General features: G+C 34.0%; 4 protein-coding genes across 11 annotated transcripts; 2 read left to right on the top strand and 2 right to left on the bottom strand.

The window, feature by feature from the left end:
• The first annotated feature begins 328 nt into the window (after nt 1-328).
• Nucleotides 329-6,269, top strand: LOC137815198 (putative multidrug resistance protein). Its single transcript, XM_068618279.2, has 7 exons — nt 329-572; nt 722-776; nt 1,121-1,302; nt 1,388-1,845; nt 2,607-3,147; nt 3,441-5,413; nt 5,837-6,269. Exons 1-7 carry the CDS (start codon nt 387-389, stop codon nt 6,204-6,206), a joined length of 3,765 nt encoding a protein of 1,254 aa, XP_068474380.1. The 5' UTR covers nt 329-386; the 3' UTR covers nt 6,207-6,269.
• A 145-nt stretch (nt 6,270-6,414) lies between these two features.
• On the bottom strand, nt 6,415-9,603 carry LOC137815199 (sieve element occlusion protein). Of its 2 annotated transcripts, XM_068618280.2 has the most exons (7): nt 9,305-9,603; nt 9,025-9,132; nt 8,487-8,932; nt 8,216-8,328; nt 7,998-8,125; nt 7,270-7,758; nt 6,415-7,145 (listed from the first exon to the last, which is right to left on the bottom strand). In XM_068618280.2, the coding sequence occupies exons 1-7, from the start codon at nt 9,506-9,508 to the stop codon at nt 6,528-6,530; spliced, it is 2,106 nt and encodes a 701-aa protein (XP_068474381.1). In that variant the 5' UTR covers nt 9,509-9,603; the 3' UTR covers nt 6,415-6,527. The 2 variants fall into 2 exon arrangements, with proteins under 2 accessions (XP_068474381.1, XP_090151006.1); XM_090294880.1 differs by lacking the exons at nt 9,025-9,132; nt 9,305-9,603 and having other exon boundaries at nt 8,241-8,328; nt 8,489-8,591.
• A 2,038-nt stretch (nt 9,604-11,641) lies between these two features.
• GLE1 (nucleoporin GLE1-like protein) lies at nt 11,642-18,771 on the top strand. Its single transcript, XM_068618278.2, has 15 exons — nt 11,642-11,829; nt 11,929-12,108; nt 12,187-12,339; nt 12,687-12,810; nt 12,959-13,107; nt 14,154-14,316; nt 14,532-14,772; nt 15,464-15,573; nt 15,849-15,919; nt 16,196-16,277; nt 17,274-17,348; nt 17,453-17,536; nt 18,023-18,154; nt 18,238-18,360; nt 18,434-18,771. Coding segments are annotated over exons 1-15 (1,914 nt in total). The 5' UTR covers nt 11,642-11,827; the 3' UTR covers nt 18,659-18,771.
• A 367-nt stretch (nt 18,772-19,138) lies between these two features.
• LOC137815195 (E3 ubiquitin-protein ligase RGLG5) lies at nt 19,139-24,402 on the bottom strand. 7 transcript variants are annotated; one of them, XM_068618272.2, is made up of 13 exons: nt 24,216-24,402; nt 23,670-23,978; nt 22,688-22,772; nt 22,458-22,598; nt 22,244-22,357; nt 22,071-22,168; nt 21,416-21,495; nt 21,245-21,350; nt 21,026-21,153; nt 20,288-20,471; nt 19,717-19,773; nt 19,487-19,622; nt 19,139-19,404 (listed from the first exon to the last, which is right to left on the bottom strand). In XM_068618272.2, the coding sequence occupies exons 1-12, from the start codon at nt 24,225-24,227 to the stop codon at nt 19,542-19,544; spliced, it is 1,395 nt and encodes a 464-aa protein (XP_068474373.1). In that variant the 5' UTR covers nt 24,228-24,402; the 3' UTR covers nt 19,139-19,404; nt 19,487-19,541. The 7 variants fall into 7 exon arrangements, with proteins under 7 accessions (XP_068474373.1, XP_068474375.1, XP_068474377.1 ...); XM_068618274.1 differs by having other exon boundaries at nt 24,067-24,320; XM_068618276.1 differs by having other exon boundaries at nt 24,070-24,256.
• Nucleotides 24,403-25,875: the final 1,473 nt, after the last annotated feature.

Raw genomic sequence — 25,875 nt, 5'->3', positions numbered from 1 at the left:
TGCAGAATTCTAACTCATCTTCCTACTCTATTAATTAACCAAAATTATGCAGAATTGTAACCCATCTTCCTCGTCTTTCGTGTGTGGACATTATATGTGTCTCTTGTGATTAAAACTATACAAAAATAATATAATCATAGTGTCTTGTTCAATCAAACTATAACATGATGTCTCTTAGTGACAAGGAATTAATTGAGGAATCCGCAATTAGAAAACAAGTGCAGCCGGCAAATGTTAAAATCATGTATGTAGCTCAATCCATGTGGCCATAATTCTAAATAGAAAATTACAATAACTTAAAAACAAGTTCAAAGATAGGTATTATACAGAATAGGGTGTTGAAGAAGTTAAGATTTTTGTGGCATGCATAGAAATCCCACCAGGATATGGGTAGCAAAGGTGGATTCTTTCGTTATGCAGATGGAGTGGACAAATTTCTGTTACTCTTTGGGACATTGGGTTGCATTGGGGGTGGCCTACAAACCCCTATGACAATGCTTGTTCTTGGCAGTTTGATAGATGATTATGAAGGTGGATCTGAACATTCTGTGTCCAACCATGTTATAGACAAGGTAATTAGTGTGTGAGGTCATCACTGAAGCCATGGTTGCATTACTTTCTCTTGCTGTTAGTTATGATGGCATTCTACAGCATGAATAGAGTTTTTTATATTCCAAATCTTTCATTTGCTTCTGACAAAGTTCTGTCATCATTCTTTCAGTACGCTCTAAGGCTGCTTGGTGTTGCAATTGGGGTTGCTTTATCCTCCTTTATAGGTAAGCACTGCTGCAATTCTAGATATTTGGTTTCCATTGTTAATGATAACTAGGGTTTTTGAACTTTGTGCTTTTTACTGTGTAGCAAATCATGGATATGTGTAAAACATTATGTGAAAAAAACCTTGTACAGCTAAAGTAATTATTCCCCTTTTCAAATTTTCAGAATTCATGTTCCACTTTTTTGTAGATTAGAGTATGTAAACCTTATTTTATAAGCTGTTTTTATGAGGTTGATTAAGCTTTAAAGTCTGATGTAATGAGAGCTCAATATTGGTTGAAAAAAAACAGAAAGAGTTGAATATTGATTTCAAGAGAGTGCATGTGTTTATGTTATTTTGCAGAAGGGGTGTGTTGGACAAGAACTGCAGAGAGACAAACTTCCCGCATGAGAATTGAGTATCTTAAATCAGTCCTAAGGCAAGAGGTTGGTTTCTTCGACAAGCAAACTGATTCCACAACTTTCCAAGTTATTGCCACCATAACTTCTGATGCTCAAACAATCCAAGATACCATAGCTGATAAGGTATGCATGCTCAATTATTTATAGAACCTTCCACCTTGTTTTGATGAACTCTTAGTGGTAAATCATTTATGTGTGTTTGTTGCAGGTGCCCAATTGTCTGGGTCACCTCTCAGCCTTTTTCTCTAGCTTCATAGTGGCACTCTTCCTTTCATGGAGACTTGCAGTGGCTGCTTTTCCATTTTCAATCATGATGATCATGCCGGCAATCATATTTGGGAAGGCCATGAAAGAGCTGGGAAATAAAATGAAGGATGCATATGGAGTTGCTGGCAGCATAGCTGAACAAGCAATCTCATCAATACGCACTGTTTATTCATATGTGGGTGAGAAGCAAACAATAAAAGCTTTCAACTTGGGTCTTGAAAAAAGTATGGAGATTGGCATAAAACAAGGTCAAATCAAGGGAGTGATAATCGGTAGCATTGGGTTGCTATATGCTACTTGGGCATTCCAATCCTGGGTTGGTAGTGTTCTTGTCAGGACAAAAGGAGAAAGTGGTGGCCCTGTGTTTTGTGCTGAAATATGCATCATTTGGGGAGGACTGTGAGTATTATCAATAATTTTTCAAACTTTAACAGGTTATTGGGAGAACATGTTGATATCTGCTATGAGGCTCGAACACGCCTCTTAAATGGTGTGTCCGTGTCAGACATATATATCAGACATCAACACTCATACGACACTTATAGGATACGTATAGGTGAAGTGTCTAATTTAAAAAATATTTATTGAATTTCTGACAATTCTAGCACGGTTATAACACAATTTTAAAATAGAAAAATACATTAATTTTCTAAAAACTCAAACTTATTGTATAAAATTTTATTATGATTATAAAAATAAGAAACAAATACTTTTGAACAGTCATGATAAACATATTTTTGCTAAAAAAAACGGAAACATACTTGTGTACACAGATTTTTATTGTCAATTTATATAATTCATAATTCACAATTATATAATCTATAGATCCGTGTCTTCGTGTCTTACATTTTAAAGATTATACATATTTACATGTATGTATCCGTATCAGTGTTTATGCTAAATAGGATGTAAATGCAGAAACTTTGTTGAACACATTAAAAAATAGTCTAATAACATGGTTGGACACAAAATAAGTGTGGGTCCCTTATATATTCACGAGCCTACTCATAAGTGAACTAATGTCACTTCCAATCCAAAAACTAAAAGGAAAATGAATTTATATGATGTTTAACTAATGTTGAATTGGAGAAATATGTGCTTCTCTTGTTCATGGGACTTCATTTGCTAATTTCCTTGTCTGTTAACTTTAAAATGGACAGGTCTCTGATGAGTGCACTCCCAAATCTTGGTTTCATATTAGAGGCAACAATAGCTTCTACCCGAATTTTTGAGATGATTGATCGAGTGCCAAGCATAAATTCTTATATAGAAAAAGGAAAGGTCTTAACTCATGCAAGAGGAGAAATCACATTTCAAGATGTTGAGTTTAGTTACCCATCAAGGCCAGATGCACTGATTCTCCAAGGACTCAATCTGAAAGTGCAGGCTGGTAAAACACTGGGTCTAGTTGGAGGGAGTGGTTCTGGGAAATCTACTATAATCTCTTTGCTTGAAAGATTTTATGATCCTGTTTATGGTGAGATATTGCTTGATGGATATGATATACAGACACTGCATCCTAAGTGGTTAAGGTCCCAGATGGGACTGGTAAATCAGGAGCCAATTCTCTTTGCAACATCCATAAGGGAGAACATTCTATTTGGCAAGGAAGGAGCTTCAATGGATGGAGTTATAAGCGCAGCAAAGGCAGCAAATGCACATGATTTCATTGTCAAACTTCCTAATGGATATGAAACTCAAGTAAGCTACGAGTTCTGTCCCATTCCATACTTCTCATCACTTTGATTTTTATCAGCAAGATCCTAACTAGACAATAATTTTATGAGCCTTGAGTATAAAAGCTTTTACTGATAACTAAGTACAAATCTTGATAGATAAGACTTCTGAGGCAATTATTATCAAAGTAAAAAAAATGGTCATGCATATTAGTTTTGTAATTCGATGACAACATCTAAACTTTTTGTACTTTACTATACATACATTGTTTATTTTGTTCAATTTGATTGCTTAGGACTTTTCAATTTGTTGTTCAGGTGGGACAATTCGGTGCTCAGTTGTCTGGAGGGCAAAAGCAGAGGATTGCCATTGCAAGGGCTTTAATAAGAGAACCCAAAATTCTACTACTTGATGAAGCCACAAGTGCTTTGGATTCACAGTCCGAAAGACTAGTTCAGGAGGCCCTTGATAAGGCTTCTAGAGGAAGGACAACAATCATCATAGCACATCGCCTTTCAACAATTCGCAATGCTGATTCAATAGTAGTTCTTCAATCAGGAAGAGTCCTTGAATGTGGTTCCCATGATGAATTACTCCAACTGAACAATGGACAAGGAGGGGCTTACAGAAAAATGCTACAGCTTCAACAAGCAACAAGTCAAAACGAAATTGCATTGCATCCAATAAACAAGAGTCCCTTAGCTATGGAAAATCTTACTGTGGGTTGGAACCAGCACTCTACCGGTACACATAGAAGCCAAAATTCGAGATGGCAAAGTAGCCCAACTCATCATGCATTTAGCTCAACACAGCCATTTAGTCCCATATATTCAATCAGTGTTGTAGACTCTAGCTTTGATGACTACAACATGGAAAACTTTGAGAAATCTTCTCATACAAACTTCTCCCAATGGCATTTACTAAGAATGAATTCCCCTGAGTGGAGACATGCTTTGCTTGGGTGTTTAGGGGCCATTGGCTCTGGAATATGCCAACCAATTTACTCCTATTGCTTGGGAATAGTTGCATCTGTCTACTTCATAAAAGATGACTCTCGCATCAAATCAGAAATCAGGTTGTACTCCTCCATCTTCTGCTGCATAGCTGTTGTCTACTTCATTTCAGGCCTCCTTCAGCATTACAATTTTACCATTATGGGGGAGAGTTTGCTAAAAAGGGTGCGAGAAAATTTGCTAGAGAAGGTGTTAACTTTTGAGATGGGATGGTTTGACCAAGAGGAGAATGGCAGTGCAGCAATTTGTGCTCGTTTGGCAACTGAAGCCAACTTGGTTAGATCCCTTGTTGCAGAACGAATGTCATTGTTAGTTAATGTTTCTGTTATGGCTTTATTGGCTTTTGTTCTTAGTTTAATTGTCACATGGAGGGTGGCTCTTGTCATGATTGCAATGCAGCCTTTGATCATTGCATGTTTCTACTCAAAAAACATTCTCATGAAAAATATGGCAGGAAAAGCAAGAAGGGCTCAGAGAGAAGGTAGTCAATTGGCAATGGAAGCTACTGTTAACCACAGGACTATTGCTGCATTTTCATCTGAGAAAAGGATTTTGAACTTGTTCAGAACTTCTATGGAAGGCCCTAAGAAGGAAAGCATCAAGCAATCATGGATTTCAGGTTCCATTTTGTCAGTCTCATATTTTGTAACAACAGCATCTATAACTTTGACTTTTTGGTATGGAGGCCGGTTATTGAATAAAGGGCTGGTGGAATCTAAACATCTTTTGCAAGTTTTCCTCATTTTGATGGGCACTGGTAGGCAAATTGCAGAGACAGCAAGTGCAACTTCTGACATAGCTAAAAGTGGAAGAGCCATTAGTTCAGTATTTGCAATACTTGATAGGAAAAGTGAGATTGAACCAGAAGATCCTAGGCATAGAAAGTGTAAAAATACTTTGAAGGGCCATATAAAACTTAGAGATGTTTTTTTCTCATACCCAACAAGGCCAGAGCAAATGATTCTCAAGGGCCTCAATCTTGATATTGAAGCTGGCAAAACAGTTGCATTAGTGGGACAAAGTGGCTCGGGTAAATCCACCATCATTGGCTTAATCGAAAGATTTTATGACCCCATGAAGGGATCCATATCCATAGACAATTGTGACATAAGGGAATTTAACTTGAGAAGTTTGAGAACACATATTGCCTTGGTTAGTCAGGAGCCAACTCTCTTTGCAGGAACTATACGTGACAACATTGTGTATGGGAAAAAGGATGCATCAGAAGATGAAATAAGAAAGGCCACACGTCTTTCAAATGCTCATGAGTTTATAAGGTAGACTCTAGCTCTTTTTTATTTTAAATAGAAGTAATTTCAATGCCTTGAGCCTGTTAAAATTTGTTCACTAAACCAATCAGAAATCATTGTTAGCATGACATTTAAGACCATTACAGTAAAAGTTATTAGATGATAAATATGATCTCATATAATATTTTAGATGTTCAGTTGTAATTACTTTTTTAGTTGTAATTGTTTTATCAGTTATAACTGTTCTACCAGTTATAATCATAAGTTATAACTGCTCTATCAGCAAACTTAAGTGATTTGCTATTGCAAGTAAAAGCCAATGAACTTAACATAGATGACACTTTGTAATTTCTATGCGAATTCATGTACTATTTACTCTTTTTAACCTTTCTTTGCAATAAGAACATAGAAAACATTGTTGCCTTTAGTAACACAGTTTAAGTGATGTAGTTCAATGAAAGATGGATATGATACTTACTGTGGAGAAAGAGGAGTGCAGCTATCAGGAGGGCAGAAGCAGAGGATAGCAATTGCTCGAGCAGTACTAAAGAATCCTTCAATCCTTCTGTTAGACGAGGCAACAAGTGCTCTAGACGGTCTGTCAGAAAATCTGGTGCAGGAGGCATTGGAGAAAATGATGGTTGGAAGAACATGTGTGGTTATAGCTCACCGTTTGTCAACAATACAAAGTGTTGACTCCATAGTTGTGATTAAAAATGGGAAGGTGGTGGAACAAGGGTCGCACTCAGAGCTATTGAGAATTGGATCAAATGGGGCCTATTACTCCTTGACTAGGCTACAACAAGACCTCTCAACATGAGCTGATATGCAAAATATGCGCATGAATTCCAAAGATTAGTTCTGTAAAAATGTATCATTGTTATAGGTGAATGTCTTCACTAAACAGAAATACAAACAAAAACACATGAAATGCGAAAATGTAATTCGTCTCAGTCGTTAGGATGATGACATGATATTCATACCACTTCAAAATTACATTAAAATAGAGACAAAATCGATTCAAAAAAATCAAATAGAATTGGTTTTGGTTCCACTCCACTCCCTAGATCTGTTCTGTCTACAGAATACGAGCCACGATCAACAAATACACAGGTCATTTCACCTATTGTATGTGTCTCATTCATGGCTGGTACACCACAAACTTCTTCATGGGACGCTTGCACACTTGACAAAATACAGTTCCTTGACTCAGTTCTTCATTTTCTCTTGAGGGAACAAAGTAAGAGTGAGTGCAACTTCCTGCAACAAAATCAGTTTCTAGGATGTTTCTTGGAGCACCCCACAATCCAAACTTGGTTATATCTTCTTCCCCCCACTCAGAACATTTCCTTGAGAATTCCATCACCTGCATCCCTTGAAGCCTAATAATATCAGTTGAACCCCCACTTCCAATCACTGCCCAACCTTCCTCCCTATCATCCATTTTAAGCAAAGCTGACAACTCTGCTAGTACATGATCACAACTTGGTGTCTTCCCTAGTCTGAGTTTAGACCTTCTCATACTCGCCAACCTCAGCCAAAAGAATTGCACGTTTGTGAAGGAAAGTGGATCACTGAGACTCGTTTCACCACTTCTTGTCATTATTTGCTTAACATATTCACCTAATTGACTATTACCCACATATATTGTTTCCAGCTGCAGACCTGCTCGTTTGAGCTCAGATATCTTATCATTGAATTGTTGGATCCAAACCAAGTTTTCACTCCCATAAAGGCAGATATTTTTGCCTTGCTCAACCTGACACATTGTACAATGTCAAATCTAGTAACTCACGTGAAATTAAATTGTATAGTATGAAAGCTTTTATAATAAAAAAACTGCTAAAATCTGCATGAAAATATGCTATGAATCAGACTCCTACCCAATAAGCAAGGAGAGGGTTGATCTCATCTAGCAAAAGTTGCATTGTCAAATTCTGGTCTTGCCACAGCTCTTCCTCTTTGGAAGCTGAAAAGGGATAAGCTTTGGATCCCCAAATGTTGATCATATCAAGAGCATTGTAATTTGTGACCTTCCCTTTTGAATCTAGAGCCACCATGATGGGTTCATCCTTGTAGTTCCATTGTTTCCTTATGTACTTGCCCACTGCTGAGCTGAGTAACATTGGTTTCCGGACAGCATGCCAAGGCAAGGAATCTGACAGAAAATTGAAACTACTTTCTTCAGCTTCAGTCCATGAATCAGAGGATGGAAGGGGAAGCCACACAATCTTATAACTCTTCTTCAGCCTCTCATTCAGAGGATGATCACATGTTTGCTGGACAAGTAAGAATATATCCACTGGGTTCAGTAGCTGTGGTTTTGTGATCAACAACAGAACTACCTTATTTTTCAGCTCAGACACACCAAACTGTAGATAAAAGAGGATTAAGATTACAAGATTGCTTAGGCTAGAAAGAATATATTTGCAACTTGCATCTTTTGAAATATTTTAACAAATCAAAAACTAGAGCCATTAAGAAATGTAATCCTTCTAAAAGTGATTGTGGTTAGGAAAATATGTGTGGGTGTTGCTTGCACATACCTATTGATCTAACTCTTCAAAAAATAAAGGCAAAATCTTTACCAGACAATCAAAGACAATAATACCTTTACTTCTGTTGAGCAATCTTTCAGTGGCAAGTAATTCTTGGAAGGAAAAAATAAAGTGAGAATCTTCTGATTATCAATGTGCTCCTCACGAGCAAGATCCAACAGCCTCTGATACAAGTTTCTCTCTGAAACATTATAAATCACTTATGTTAGTACATAAACCAGAATTGTTTAATAAACCTGTCAATATAAGCATTATTAAGCTGAAAAGTAACCTATTTCTTCCCGACACAGATCCACCTGTCTTCTGAGATTGCAGCATGTGCCACTTAATCTATAAGCCAAACTTGAAAGCTCCCAAGCAGCAATTATTGCTGAATCTGAGTACCTGAAATGTGTGAATACCGAATACATCAAAATATCATCCTAGGCAATTCTTTTACAAGCATTTCAAACTATGAACAATTATGAGACACTATTCAAATAAATAAAAGAATTATGCATGTTTGACACTATTGATCTGAGCCTCAAAGAGAAGAAACATGCACTTGCTCATGTTGCTTGGTTGTGAAGTTCTTGAGTTGAGAAAAACATGCTAAACAGCTTCTGGCGATCCAGTATGCAGCTTCGTATATCTGAGACTTTGTGACCTGGAACATATGATTTCCATGCTCCACGTGTTGAAGAGGCAAGTATTCAAACTTAATTATACACATAGCCACATCCATCATGGTCTCAACCAACAAGGTCAATGCCTTGATTTGTAGCTTCAGTGGCTTTAAGTTGCAGGGAAGTTGCTTAATACTTGAAACTAAAGCTGCCAAATTGTTACCACGATATAGCTGCATAAGTTGCCAAAATTCACCATATCTCACAGCAAAAGCAGCAAGCACTAGAACTACTTTTGCATCCCAGCTATACTTCCCTATCACATCAAACAAATTTATGACCCTTGAGTTAATATCACCTTCAACAGAGCATCTGCAGAGCATCTGCCAATAAAATAGATATGTTAATCGTTAATCATACGAATAACTGTAAATGCATGCACTCACATTGTCAAAACAACGAAGATGAGAAGTACCTTGCATATTTTTGTGACGATGAATCCTACTGATTCACTACAACCAATGGTTTCAATTTCAGTTATATCCTTCTTCTGAAAGGAAGCAGAATATAAATCAGAAGTCACCTGAAACAAGCCAATAGAAATCATAATCTGAAAGCTTCAATACAGGTAATATGTTTTCTATGCCACACTCAGTTTGATGAATTCCTTGTTACCAATAATTTTAAAGATGGTATGAGACTGCATGAGTGTATAGTTACAGCATGAAGGGCGTATCAAGGGGCATAAAAATTACTATTATTTTGGAAGAATGAAACATAATGTTGCCCACAGCAAGAAGAATTGCCTCAGAATCCAACCTACGACCATCTGAATCATGCGTGAGGAGAAGCTTCTTTATAAGATTTTCACGATGCATGTTTGAAACTGAGAAAGGAAAAAGGAACTCAAGGTTGAAATGCACCACCACAATAGAAAATTTACGAGGTTCTTCTATCATTGGATAATTCTTGCTGCTGTATATTTATATTCTTTTGATCTGGGCAAAACAGAAGATCAAATACTAGTTTTGTTCTTAAATGGGGACCATCAACATGTCTCTAATCTGCCACTGAAGTATTCTTATTATGCTTATGCTAATTTATATGATCTTCAAAAGGAAAATGTGTTGTTACTTTTTCTTTTCCTCTTTCACTTTATTTATTTTGGTATCTCATAACTTTTTCTTGGATTTGTGAAGTAACTAGTGTTACTTAGCATGCGAACCTGGTAGTTGAAAGTGCCTATCCATCACAGTTTTTTCAATACAACCTCAGATTGTGAAAGTGGATTCAGTTAAATCAATACAACTGTTGTTTTCTTATGCTTTTCTCTTGTCATAAGGCAAGAAAAAGAGCTTTGTCTTCTTTTTGGAAAGATTGATTCTCAATTTCTCACATCACAACACACAAACTTTGTTGCCTTTGATCATGGCTAGTGCAACTCTTCACTCCAAGGCTGTGTAATTAATAAGGGTGTTAAATATTCTTTAATCTTTTTATTGATTCAAATTTATCAAAAACTACAAAATAAAAAAAATATATTAAATCGGATATGAAAATTACAATTTTTTATGAAATTCAAATAAGAAATTTATAAAATAAATATGTCAAAGAGTATTCTGAACCTTTTTTTTTCATATTATTTACGATAATCGTGTGAAGACATTCACTCCATGCTCCAAGATGGAAAGTTTTGTATATCATTAAAATTTATCATCTTATGTAATTTCTCACAATAATGATTATAATGAGTAACTTATAAATTATTATGAGAATTAATAAGTTAGTATTGTAAAACGTTCCTTTATATTTAAGAGAAGTACCATTTTACAAGCAAAGAGTTGAACTTTCTTTTCCTATTATGTATAAGTTGTGATTATCTATAATGAATTTGATTTTTATTTTATTTTCATTAAGTTATGTTTGCAATAACTTTTGTTTTCTATACATTTTATATTGTTATTTTATTTAAGTTGTGCATATTGATCACAACTTCTATTCTCTTTCTATTTTTTAAAATTCACTTAATACTAATTTTATTACTAATACAACTAATAAAAAATCGATTTAATCTCTTAATTTTACGGTGAGTGTTCTCGAGTTTCTGTTCTCAATATTAAAAAAATCACAATGACAAATTGATCTAATGAGTAAACTCATACTTGCACATCCATTAGACGAATTATACTGATTTTGCAAACCCATCCATTAAGAGACTAAATTAATTTTTGGATAGTTTTTTAGGAACAAAAGTGTTATTAAACATTTTTAATTTTGTTATTGATGGGTGTGTGAAAGATTTTATTGTTGTAGTATCCATATTACAAAACACTAGTAACAACTAAAAAAAACAAAGAATGTCAACTTATAGTAGTCACTTTTATAAATATTTTTTTTACTATTTTGTAATGAAGTTATTTTGCATATTTACATGACTTTGTAAATATAATTTGAAAGTCTTACATTAAATAAAAAAAAATTGAGTGATATACAAAATACAACACCACTATTAATGCAATTTTTGTCATGAGTCTCTATTCTTCCTCAATAAACTAATTATTGTGTTAAAGCTTGATGGTTAATATAAAACTTCCTATACCCATAAACATGTTTAAGACAAACATTTTTGCATATTTCTTTCCAAATCAAATTAATATCACATTAGTTCAATATATATATAATTTTTTTAACATAAAATTTTATTCATAGTTAAACCAAATTTCTTGTTATGATTTTAATTTATTAACATAAGTTAATTTAATAATTATTGATTTGAGTATTGAATTTATAATCTATAAATTCAATAACTTGAATAAAACTAATGATTTATTTATTTATAATTAATTATTACATTTGAATATAATTACATATATTTTATTTTTTGTTACTATTTAGAAAGGTAGTTACAGTTAAAAAATGTTATTTAACCTTTTCAATGACAAAATAAAACCGCGTACGAATTTTTTAAATATCATTTTGTATTAATTAAATTCAAACTAAATTAACCTCTCTTATTTGATTTTAGTTCGATTTTTAAAATTTTAATTTGTATTTCGTGTATTTTTAAAATTCGATCCAAATACTGATAAATTATTTTAAGTACCTTCCATATTTTAAGATTTCAAATATAATATTTTCAAGCCCTAATCGCGGCTAAACTCTACTCCCAAAATTTGAAAACGGTGTCGTCTACGTTGTTCAGTCGCCGGTGTAGCTTCCCAAACCCCTAACGGTGTCGCCGCTGAACGCTCGTCGTCGTTTCAAGTACCGAACGAGCAATGTAGATTCTGTTTTCTTTTCAGTGATTTTGCAATTTCAAATTCAGTGGTTTTGTTTCGTATCCAGAGAAATGAATTTCAATTTGGTATGGCATTTGTAGGGGAGCTGTGAAATTGAATATTCGTAATTGTTCGCAAAGAGTGGATGGCGTTGCCGCCGAGCCGGAACCTGATTGGAGCTTTGACGATCTTGTTTCGGAACTCAACGATTTGGAGACGAGGCTCGCTAATTCTACGTCTTCCACCGAGCGTTCTATACCTTTCGAAAAAACCAGATCTCGGTACTTCTTTTCTCTCTTTCAACTTTTTGTCGTGGTTGATGCCAATTTGAACTGTGTTGACGGTTGAGGCGTGTCCAGTGGGAGAGAACTCGAGAAGGGTAGAGGTTTCGTATTGCGAGCCGATGAGTATGAGATGGAGGACTCAGAGAGCGAGGATGATGATCATGTAGACAAAGCATTGGTAGTAGCTGGCAGCGCCAAACGGTTCACTTGTGATGAACTTTATCTGAGGTGCGTATTTCTTGAACCCTATGTTTGTTTATTCAAATATTTTGAATAGGGGAAAAACTTAGCTGCAGTTATGTAAGTGCTGGTTCTTTTGTTATCAGATTAGAATTGGGCCTTCACCTCGGTAATTTGCGTAATAAAGATTTACATTAGGGATTATCCAGGTTATAGAGGAGAAACTATAATTCTGATCAGAGAACAATGCAAAAGTACCTAGGGAACCGTGCATAAGTTATGTCTGTTGAATAATGGAAATGTCAATATGGATCTTTTAAATTTTTAGAAAAATTGGGGTTGTCTTTATATTGGGTGTTTTGAGAGTAATGTTTGCATTTCCTTTGGTGTCTCAGTGACAGTGATGACGATTCAGACGTTGTTTCTGGTTTTGAAGTGCGACCTTGCTTGATGGATGAATTGGGAGAGGTAGAAGGTTCCTTGTTTGAGTTGGCGCAGGAACACCAGCTTAGGGTTAAGGTGAGGTATGGTGTTGATTGATGTCAGTGCATTTGTTACCTGTTTGACTGATCAGTTGAAAGTTGAATAATTTGTCTGGTGGATTACTGTATAACTTCTGTTAAATTGCGAATCAAACTCATGGTTTGTTTTATTCTGTGGTTGACAGGATGAAATTAGGAATAAGATTTCGGCATTGGAGACAGCTTTGGTGAATGAAACTCAGAATTCTGCTTCTTCCCTCCTTCGAGTTGAGAAATATAGAGAAACAAGGCAGGAATTGGATAAGAAGTTTGACACTCAATATCAGCGTCGGATGTAAGATTTCAATATCTCCCCACTCATCTCTTCTTTCTAGGCATTATGATTCTTTCTTTCTTCTACATTTTGGCAGACTTTAATGAATTGTCTTTCTAATGTGTTCTGAACAAAGTGAAGATCTAATTCAAAGTGAAGTAATATAAATGACATCCTTTAAAGAAAACAGCCTGTGTAAAGGAGAGATGATGACACAAATTTCCAACTTAGAGCTGCCAATAATAATAATGTAATCGACGTGGATAAGGATCAGAATTGTAGAAGATTTGGTCAACCTTATAAATAAAGATGTATCACTTTTAGCCGAGTGAAAACCCATTTGATAAAGAGTCTGACTTTGTTTATAGGAACAAGACCTAGGGGCTTGCTTTAGACCGTAGGTAGCTTTATTTAATCTGCATACTTTTCCTTTATCACTTGAAGTGAAGCCTGGTGGCTGTAGCATGGATACTGTTTCTTCTAAATCACCGTGTAAAAAAGCATTATTGATGTCAACTTGATGAATGGGCCAATTGGAAGAGATTGCAAGAGAAAGAACAACACGAACAGTTGCTGGTTTGATAACATGACTGAATGTTTTAGATAAGTCAAATTCTTTTGTTTGATGAAAGCCTTATGCTACTAATATAGCCTTGTGCCTTTGAAAATTTCCATCTGCATTGTACTTAGATTTAAAATTTTATTTGCATTTCTGGAGGTAAATCTACAAAAGTCCTTGTGTTGTTAGACATAAGAGTATTATTCTCTATTTGTATGGCTTTAAACCACTCAGGTTTATTTAAAGCCTCTTTTCCTGCGGTAGATTCAATTCTATGATCATATTATGTATTGATGGCAGCAGCATAGGTTTTATAGGCTTGAATATATCAGCCTTAGCTCTTGTTGTCATAGAAGGCCTACTTGTTACAATTTCTTGAGAAGACACAACATTAGGACCTGTATGAAGCTGAGACATGTTAGAAACTGAATATTCATTTGTAACATTGTCGTTCTGTAATTCAGTACCAGAAACAGTATCATGTTGTTCACTCTCCAATTTCTTTTAGTGCAGAAGCACTTGATAATCACTTGACAGCTGTTCAACGGGATCGTGAACTCAGATCACAAATAGAAGAAAGGAAAATAAGAAGTGATGCAGCTTATGAAGAGGCCAAGAGAAAAGTTGCTTTTGAAAAGCTGCAGCAAGAAAAGGCTAAAGCTGAAGCAGAGGTACCAGAATCTTTATATTTTAGTTGATTGTGCTAGTTATTTGTCAAATTGTTATGCATGTATGATTTTAAATTTCATTTGACATGAAGCTGAAAAGGCTTGATGAGGTTAGTTAGCACATCTTTACAACCTTTTTTCTTAATTTTCCTTATAGAAAGTAGAAACTTTGGCCCAAATGCCCTTTCATTCATTATTTTCAAATTTTGTGGGTGCAGGCCAAACTTAGAGCTGCTGAGGATGCAAAACGAGAAGCTGAGAGAAAAGCAGCAATGGAAGCCAGAAATCAGGCAGCAATGGAAGCTGAAAAAAGAGCAGCAGTGGCAGAAGCTGAAAAAAGAGCGGTTAAGGAAGCAAATGAAATTTCCAAAAGGGTTACTTCTGGAGGAACCCGACAAGCTGCCGGGCATCCAACAGATACTACTTCAAGCCTACCAAATGCTGAAACCAAGGAATATGGTATTAGTTTCTTTTTTTACCTTCTATTATATTGATTATACCTTTTTTCAGACCATTAGTCTATCACTTGGTTGGAAATTTTCTTTTCTTGCCATATTTCTATTCTAAAGAAATTAGTTTTCTTCTGTCATATCAACATCATTTGGCGAGGCTACGCGCATAATTTGGTGTGATTTAAGACATTTGAATATTCTATTTAATCTTCAGTTACCACATTGTTAATTGCAAAAGTTTCCTTTCATACACTCCCCCATCCTACTTTTTAAACCTTTAGCGTCTTTTGTTCTTGGTTTGATGCTTTGCTATGGAAAATAAAAATATTGATGTGTTGAACTGCAAGAGATAACTTTATGCACGGTCTCATTATTAATTTTCTATATAAGATATACATGCAATTCAATGACTAATTTTTCTTTCGTAAATCAAAAGGTTCACGTGATTATTGTTTTTATTGTATCAAAACTGCAGGGTTTAAAATACTTAATGAAACTAAATATGAACTAAAGAATAATTTTTGTGTACTGATATCTAAATGTTGGATTGCTTGGAGAAGGGGGGTAGGGGGAGAGACAAGCACTTCAACTTGTCCCCAACTGGATTCTCTGCTTGAATGTTTAGATCTATCATCTATGTATTGTTAGTTTTTACATGTTTTATCATCCAAGAAATCATTGGCATACACAATCTTCAGGTAATATGTATCGAGTTGCAGCAAGTGCTTTGAATCTAGAACAGGGGAGACTGCAGAAATTGAAAGAGCTATGTGACAAAAACCAAGTGATAAGATCAAGTTCTAATGAGGTATTCTTGAAATTAGATGTTGGGGATATTTACCTCAAGGTTTTCTAACCTACAGGCAATAAGCAATACAAACTTTTGTAGATTGTTTTTGTCATATTTTTTAATTCAATGTTATTCTAGTATAATGTACATTTTTAATGACTTTTATATGCACCTTCATATTTGAGGCTTGAAATTTCTGCAGCACAAGAAAATTGCTTGTCTATCTCACTTTATTGTCTAGCTAGCATACTGTGATTGTGACATGTGACTTGTTTGTGTCAACATTTGTTCAGGATTACACCCGTCATGAGGGTAATATTTCCCGGAATATAAGGCAAATAAGGGGTGTAAGAGACAATGTCAGGTAAAGTGAATATTTAATTTTGCTAATGCATACTTTTATCTATTAACTTTTTATTGTTCCTTGTACTTTCGATTCTTTTTAATGGGCAAAATTTTATGTTCTATCTGTTTCTGTTGCAAAACTGTTCAAGAAATGTTTCAACCTGTGCCTAAAAGTAACAAGAATACTTTTAGAAACGGAGACTGCCCAAGGATTTTATTTGCAATAAAGGCAGTCCCTATCCTTGAACACAGTATTAGTAATACATTTCTGTTTACTCTTTCAAACATGCTGTAGGTCAAAAGCCACCGAACTCATTAAACTTTTGAATGATCCTCGATATCCTCAATCAATCAGCATTGAGATATTTGCTAAAAAGGTAATTTCATATCTTTGACCGTTACTGTTTCTTTCTTTCTGTTTTACTAAAACACAGCCTGGCAGTAACAATAGATTAAATATGTTTTTACTCCTTAAAATTTGTGGTAAATCATTTTTGGTCTCTCAAATTTAGTAAAATACGGTTTTAGTCCCTAAATCCTAAATTTGAGGGACTAAAACAGTTTTAAAAATTCTTTTTGGTCCTTCAAATATTGTGTTTAGGGACTAAAATCATAATTTTCTTTCCATTTTAAGGGATAAAACGGGACCAAAATCAGAATTATCCTAAATTTCAAGAACTACAAACATAATTAAGTTAAGCCTTAATATTAAACTGGGTTCAGTGATTTGTTGTAGATGTCAATTGACAGTTAAAATACTACCGATAAGTTATGATTATCCTCCTTTTTGCTTTGAATCCTTATAAAAGAGAGTTATATTTTAATGCCTTTCTTTGGTATATAATTTCCAGCATTGAGAATGGTTTTGTAATAATATACGAGTAAATTAATTCAAGAAAAATGCCTACTTCATTGATTTTATATTTTCTAAAATTTGATATTAGGCAAAATAGTGTTCAACTAAAGCAAACAAGCTTATCCTGCTTGGTGAGGTTGACTGCATGATGCTATTTGGCTCAGTTAGACCAAATTTTTAGAGATATTATTTACCATGATGTTCCTCTTAACTTCCTTGTTGTCATTCTTGATCTCCCTCTCTCCCCTTTCATAGAATTAAACATGCAATCTTCTCTCCTCATACGTGCCTCCATTAGTGAACCTTTGTATAGCCTAGATGTAAGCCACGTGAAGACCTTTCTTTTGACACGTGATCATAACCACATGATGATCAAATAATGTGGCTAAAATCCATGTAATTTGGCATTAAAATGCTCGAAATGAGGTACAAAATCTTGCTAAAAATGGGAATTTGATTACCTATCTGTGGATGTTAGTAGACGAAGTTAATTGCCAACTGATGTCATACTTCACAGGTTGTTTCGTACTGTGAAAACCCCGGCAATGCTCCCTTTGCAAGTGCCTATGTCATCGTTCTTGTTACATCTCAGGTACATGTTCAATCCCTAGCATCCAGAGAAGCATAGAGTGAATGGATATTTTTTTAAAAACAGTTGTTTGTTCAGTTTTCATTGATTTATCATTTGCAAGGCAGATCTCACCCGCAATGGATATTTTGCTTGCTGAGCTTCACATGGCTTGCCTGTATACCGTTCCAAAGCACCTGCTTTACAAGAAGGTACCTTCGTGTTGTAGATATTGTATATATGGTTGTGTGGTTTTGAGGAAGCAGTGAATTTTGTAAACTTGAATTGTCTTTAAGTCATATTGAAGGTGGGGAAATCTTTTTCTACATAAAATTAATTTATTGGTCCTTTTTTATATCACATTTTATCTTAATAACAGGTCTGGCCCCATTTTTCTGAGATAAGCAACACGGTTATGCATTAACTGTAACTGCTACAGTGTTGACATTCCATAAAGAACGATTATTTAGTTCAGGCAGAAACGATAATTTTGCAATGTCGGATATAGATATATAAAAAATCTCTTTTAGTTCGTACTTGTCCTTATTCTTCACTGCCTCAAATATTTCAACTAAATTTATTGCATTAATCATTGATGGAGGTTAATTATTTATTCTAATAAATGATCACATGTATTCTTCAAATATAATCTACAAAAGTTGGGGTTGAATCTGTATTAATAATTTTGCTGTGGTCAGTCTGTCTTCCAATCGAAGGAGTCATACTTCAGAAGTATTGGTTATCGAGAAGCCGATGGAAAGGTGGAAAGTACAGAAGATTATTTAAAGCGGTTAGAATCATACATGAAGGTGTATGGTGCACTGGTTCAGGTCTGTCACGAATATCAAATTTTGAGAGATTTACATTGACCAGATTTCACTGAGAACTTGACCATGCTTGTTTGTTTCAACAGACTGAAACTACAAACGTTCAAAATTACCACGGCTTGCAAGAAGGTTGGGCGTGGCTCGCAAGGTTCTTGAACGCACTCCCAGCAAATCAATACACAGCTGTTGCACTCAATGCATTCTTGCAAGTAAGCAATCTAGAATTTTGAGGTACTTTTTTTTGTATAAATCTGTTAAGGTTAACAAATTCTACTCTCTCAGATGGCTGGATTCGCTCTCTTTAGAAGATATAAATCTCAATTCTTAAAGATGCTGAACGTCGTCTCTGAGAACTTTTTAGTTGATTTGAAATCACGGAATATACCAGAATTGACGAAGACGATTACGGAAATACAGACTTATATAGAAGATAAGAAGTTCCTTCAAGAACCAGAAGGAAGGAGCCTGCAGTCTAATTTGTTATCTAATGTGTATGTTAATTATTGAAAATATTTACTACAGTAGAAAATAGGTTAATTGAGCTAATTTAATGTATTTTACTCTCATAAACGGATAATAGTTCCTTTACACTGAAAATGGAAGAATTCATTTACAGATTATTTGAACTGACGTTATGAGAAGTAATTGTGTGTGTGATTTGGGGATTGTACAATAAAAGCATAAGTTGATCTTGGTTTCTTTCTATTAAGACTTAAATTTTCAGTCAAATATAATCTTATAAAACTCAAATTTTATAAAATTGATTTATAAGACGATGTTTGAATTCACTTATAAAAAATAAAATTACAAACTTGTTTGTGAAAATATATGTTTATGAGTGGTCTGATAACAGTTATGGTTAATGGGACACACGGTCTAATAAACTCAAACATCAAATAGTTTTAATATCATGTTAAGAATTGAATTTTAATTGAATTTTAAGCTTAATTAAATAACAATTTATGTAAACAATTTAAAGCTTATCCGAACACATTTAAATTTGCTTCCTCTTCCATAAAGAAATAACAAGTATTTGTATGATACGTACTCTTTCCAACAAGGCAAGTATTCTATAAACAAGTAGCTTTATTTAAATACATGAGGCCTTCACACACACGAACTTCATATATACAACCACCAACGGGGAAGGCCAATTCTTTATGTAAACAACACTTGTTGATCCTAGCTGGGCATACAAGTTTCGACCATCCGTGAAAAGAACCACACCAACTCTGCACATTCTTTTTGCAGCCCTGTTTATGAATCAAGTCAAATGCATGTTAATGGAACATTCACTTTGTAACCTTCTAACTTCATGCAACTTTTATGACCAACCTTATTCTTGAAAGGAGCTATATTTCCACTGAGAGCACTTCTAGAGCAAAGCTAACTAGTAAAGCTTTATTCTAGTGTGGATCGTTCTCCGGCAAATGGGGCAGTATTGGAGGTCTTCTCCACACTCACAACAAGTCTGCAACAACAGTAAATGCGTTGGAGAAGGAAAAAAACTTCAATTCAAGAATCAAGATTAATAATTAGCAGCAGCATGTAACTTAATTGGTCACCTGATGCCCACACCCAAAGGCCATATCCTTCGAATTGGTCAGACAAATCGGGCAAACCTTCAGTAAACCAAGCCATGTTATTATGTAAACCACTATTTAAAGGGATACAGAAATGAAAATTTATCATTATCACTACAAGAAAATCATTAAATAAAAACAAATTTTAAAAACAAAAAATAGTTAATTACTATATTGACTAAATTAGATACTATTTTGGAAACTCAAAAAAATGTGTCTATTATTGATAAATAGTTTCTAAATTGGTATCTAATTAGCTACTAAAGTTTTTGCTACCAAATTTAGAATTTAAATAATGGGTAGTTTAAACTTGGTAGCTAATTAGATACCAATTTAGAAACTATTTATCAACAATCAAAACTAATTTAGAAATCAATAATTTTTAGTCTCTGAAATAGTATTTAATCTAGTCAATATAACAACTAATTATTTTTTGTCTTTAAAATTGATTTCTATTTAATAATTTTCTAATAGTGTATGATGTGGCATTAAGAGTGGAAAGATAAAGTATATCTTATTTTAATAGGAAAGACGTTTAGCATCGACTTAAGACCTTGTTATCATATAAAGAACTTGCAGATGCTTCTGTGTGAACACTGTTGTCATAGCTGGTACGTGTAGGTGGCCTCTGCTGAAAACTGTTGGACCTTGTTGATTTTGTGTTGATGTTGGAAGAAGTTCTACCATAAAGAGGTGGGGGTAGAGCAACCCTATCTGGTGAATGTCCCCTCCTTCCACTATTTGTATCAATGAAGACATGTAATTTTCAAGTTTAGTTATGATTATAGACTAGAAAAACCCAGCTTAAGAGGCTACATATCTATGAGACTTGGACACGTCTCTTAAATGGTGTGTTTATGTCGAACACACATATCGGACACCGACACTCGTACGTAGGACACGTATTGGTGAAGTGTCCAATTAAAAAAATATTTGTTGCAATTCTGACAATTTTAGCACGATTTTAACACAATTTTAAAAAGGAAAAATACATTAATTTTCTAAAAACTCAAACTTTTATATAAAATTTTATTATAATTACAAAAATAAGAAACAAATTCTTTTGAACCAGTCATGAGAAACATTTTTTGCTATAAAAAAATTGAAACATACTTGTACACATAAATCTTTATTGTCAATTTATATAATTCATAATTATATAATATATAAATCTGTGTCCCTATGTCCTAGATTTTAGAGATTATATATATTTATGTGTTTGTGTCGTATCAGTGTCCGTGTGTGCTACAAATACCATTTTTAATGAAATGAAATGATATTAAGATTGTACCCCAATATGCCATGCTCTATGGTTGCCTTATACTGAGAAGGTATCTCCATCAAAGCTGAAAGGGCAAAATCTGTCTCTTTTCTAGTTGAATCTACATTCTTTGTCATTATTTCCGTAAAATTCACAAACTACATTCACCCGAATAAAATATCACATTTCAGTATGACAGAAAGATTTGAACATGAAAAGTTAAACAATGACAAGTGAATTACACCAAACCTGAAAATTGTCAAATGCTCGAGAAGGGATGTTATCATCAAATTCCCTCATCATATCCCATGGTCCATCTCCAACTCCCACCAAAACTATTGAAAGTGGATACTCACTGCAATTTAAGAGAATTTAAGAATGCAGAATTGTACTCTGCAAGCCAGAAAACAAAAATTTTACCTTGCTTTAACTATTGCATCAATTGTGTTCCTCTCTTGTGGACTTAAGTTGCCATGTTGTGTGTCTACGCTTCTAGTCACCTGTGATAAATACCGAGCATCAGTTTTTGAAGCCCTATAACTGAGCACAACCACAACTTCATATATGATATGAAACTTAAGACGACTGATACAGAAAAGTACTTAAATTCAGCTCAATAGTGAGAATATGAACTTATGAGACTCAGACACTCCTTTTAAATGGTGTGTCTGTATCAAACACCGATATTGGTATGACAATTGTAGGACACGTATCGGTGAAGTATCCAATTCAAATAATATTTGTTGAATTTTGACAATTCTAGCACGATTCTAACACAATTTTAAAATGAGAAACACATTAATTTTTTAAAAACTCAAAATTATTGTATAAATTTTTATTATGATTGTAAAAATAAGGAACAAATCATTTTGAATCAGTCATGAGAAACATCTTTCTACTAAAAAACAAAATTGAAACATATTTATGCACATAAATCTTTATTGTCAATTTATATAATATATAGATTTGTGTCCGCATGTCCTACATTTTAAAAATTATACGTATCTCCCTATATGTGTCCGTGTTGTATTCTATGTCAGTGTTTGTGTTACATAGATATGAACTAGAGAATTACCTGTCCGTCTGCAATTATCAGCAAGACATGATATTGGCCACCACTTTGCTCAACAATAGTCATGCCCATTTCAATGATAGGGGCAAATGAAGTGGGTCCTGTCACATGAATGTTGTGAGTTATGATGATGAACCTAATTAAAGAACTTCTAAGATAATATCTAAATGCAATACCTGCAAGTTTGAGGTGAGGAGTAATTTCTCTGTATCGTGACAGAACTTCCTCGAATCCGTTGCAGAACCTCTCTTCCGAAAAGAAACTAAATACATCTTGATCATGTGTAGAAGCTGAAAGAAAATAGACAAAGGAGAACCACAAATCATGTTTGCAATCTGGACACCAGAACAACTTCATTGGAAAAGTAGTTAGATTCCTTTCAGACATTACCATCTCCAAATCCAAAACAAGGAATCAAGTTATCTTCATCAAAAGCAGATAAAGTTTTCCCAATAATTGAAATTGCATGCTCATACGGGTTTTGACAACTTCCAATATCATGTAAACTTTTTCGATTGAATGACCTCTTCCCTGGTTTTCAGAGTAACATATATAACCATTTAGCATTATAAACTCTTCACAAAATATTCAAGAAAAAAATTGTGAGTAAGAGATAACACCTGTCCACTCATTGCTCTTTGTGAAATCAATGCCAACAATGAGATTAGAAGATTCCAACCCAGCATTTGCAAGTTCAGCAGTAACCTATATTCATTACTTCATTATTGGACAAAAATATTGTGTATTTTCTCTATGTAGTTGTAGAACTTCTATCAATTTCAAGAGTAGCTAGTCTGATATATCTATAATTCTGCATGAGATTACTTGTACAATCAATAGAGAAATTGTTAAACAAATATACTGAAACTTGAGAAAAGAAAAGTGCATAAAGCATCTAACAGTTGGCTTCATCCTTATATCTGAAGCCAACCTCAATGCACAATTAGATTAGTTTACTCACATACTGAAAGTTTTTCTGTACCTCTCTTTTCTAGAGGCCTTTTTTCTTGGAAAAAGTAAAATCTTGGATGTAACAAAGAGATGGATCTCTTGTTTATCATTACACTAAATCAGATTGCTCTCATAATTATTTGTTAAAACTACTTAAGAGCTTTCAAAGGAGTCTAACTTAGGGTGTGTGAATTGTTGTAAACATTCTGAAATGTGTTTAATTCCAACTGATAAAGAAACTACTTAAGAGCTTAAATATTTCCATTCTCATAGCAGAAGACTCAGAAAAGTGAACCCTGATTTCAGGCAGAACAATTCAAAACACACCCTTTTGGAGAACTAGATGAATTAGATGGGTTCCTTCCTTTTATCTTAGTTTCTATTTTTCCTGTGAACTGTGCCAAATCGAGTTCAGATTGGCATAACAGGGGTATGCTTATTTAACTCAAGTCAATGTTGTAAGTTGTAACCCCCAACAACACAAGAGTGAATGATAATGACATGAAGCAAATCAAAGGAGATTGAATAATTGCTGATGAACAATAACACAGAAGTACTTTCAACTCTTATTTTACACTATACTGATTATATTTTATGATGATGAGATATAAGAAAAGCAGAAAGCACTGTTACATGCAATGATCCAATTACCTCATCTAAGGAACGGTAATTATCAGCAATCCTTGAATACTTCCTATCAAGCTTCCTTTTTGGCTGAGCATTATCATAAAATGGAGTTGATGCAGATGCATGCTGGTGCCGAGGTGTTTGATAAGAAGGATATGGTGATTGTGGGGGGTATCCACCATAATTATTATTGATATGATCCCAGGAAGATGAAGAAGCACCAAACTCATACCTCCTACCACTTTCTTTTGAACTCTTGGCCCCCATAACAAACTCCTTCACAACAAACACCAAGATGCACAGAATAGCAACCAAAACTGTCCAAGTCTCTATCTGCAACTCCAAAACGCACACATCATGTTTGTATATATAACTTTGTGAGGGAATCAAACTATAATAACCAAAAGGGACAAAAGCTCACAACTTTGAACTGAGCAACCAATAAATTTCTGGGAAACTGAAAAAAAAAACTTTGGGTGTGCAAAATTCAGCTCAAAATTTGTGAACGAAATTTGGAGGTCACAAACACCGACAGCAGAGCAAGAGAGACAGTGAGAGAATTTGATGTACCTCCAGATTCATTGTTTGAACAAGAACACCAAATCAATTATGACAGAGAGAAGAAGAGTGCTGTGACAAGGAATCTAGCAAGGTCAAGTCAACTGTGTTCACCCCTTTCTTCCACTTCAAACAACTTCTTTAAGATTAGTCTATGTCAACAATTATTAAAAAAACACCACCTTATCCAACTATCTATATAAGAAAAGGATATCTTAAAACACTCAATCTCATCGGCTTTACACTCATTTATAAAGAATATTTTATAAAGAATGAAATATTTTAATTTTTAATTGATGAATGATTTTTAATCTCATAAAATTTGTTTATAAGATAAGTTTTACATTCATTTACAAATAATGAAATATTTTAATTTCTAGCTGATATAGGTTCTTCAATACCTCTCAAGCTAAAACTATTAATTTTGTTTGTGGTGTGTGAAAATATATGTTATGAGTAGTTTGATAGTGATCTATAGCGAATAACACAAACAAACTCCGGCTAAAAATTATAATAATGATTAATATATTTTTTAATAGTATATAAAAAAAATCATGTTTTTTTATGTTTAATCTCTGACTACAAGTATAAATATGTTTCATACATAATGATGCTTGAATTTTTCATACATGTTAAATGGTTCTTTATGTTCACATTTGAGAGGTTTCATGGGAAATTTCGCATTTTGTTTGTGTCGTGTTGACGAGTAACTAGGATTGTACTTTTCAATCGTTTCAGAAAGTTAACACGAAATGTTCTTTGTTTGTTTATTCCATAGAAAAATGCACATTGCAACATATATTTATTATTTTTCTCCGTGGATCCTTCCTCGTAATAACAGGTGTAATCTTTTTCTTTGTCTTCTTCCTATTGATTTGGTTTCGAGTTTGGTAAAGATTTGTTAAGATTTTGTAGCAGTTTAGCAAAATCCATTGAACAATACTAAAAGAAAAATAATGTTTAACTTTAATCTAAACATTGCTTTCATTACTCCTTCTAAATGCCATTTTTACTACGAAACTTTTCCTAAAAAGTGGGACATTATTTCAAGGAAGCTTTCAAATTCAGTAACCATCTTGAAAAATTTGCATCATCAATAAGCCATTATCAAATGACTCTGCCCCACTGATAAGAACTGTTCAATGAACATTTCTGATAAATTTAATTTAGTTTGCATACCATTTAAAAATATATAACCATTTATTAATAATAAAAACATTTTAACTCATCAAATCTTGTATACTGAGATGTTGTATTTATATTGAAATATATTTGGTATATAAAACATACTTTAACTATGGCTTTATATTTAATTTTTGTACATAAACTAAGGTTTCAATATGTTTTGGAAAATGTTGTTATTATAGTAGTTTGGAGGGTGTGCCAATAACAATGTCCTTCCATAAGCTTAGACTTTTTCTTCATGTTTCCCATAATCATTTTATCTTTCATAAAATTTATTTTTGGATTATATACTCTGAAAATCTTTTAAAATAAGTTTTTTTAAAAAATTAGAATAAAATTTTCAATGAGAAACATATTTTAGTCTTTTTGCTGTTAGTATGAGACTGCAAGTAGTAATCATGGGGTGCAGAAAGAAAAGGCCCAAGCTTCTTATCTTCCCCTTAACAAAACCCAAAAGGCCTTATCTTGATGGGCTAGTCTAAATAAA

This window comes from Phaseolus vulgaris, chromosome 1 (genome assembly GCF_051622355.1).
Source record: "Phaseolus vulgaris cultivar YP4 chromosome 1, ASM5162235v1, whole genome shotgun sequence".
Taxonomy (NCBI): domain Eukaryota; kingdom Viridiplantae; phylum Streptophyta; class Magnoliopsida; order Fabales; family Fabaceae; genus Phaseolus; species Phaseolus vulgaris.
This window is presented reverse-complemented; position numbering and strand designations above follow the sequence as displayed.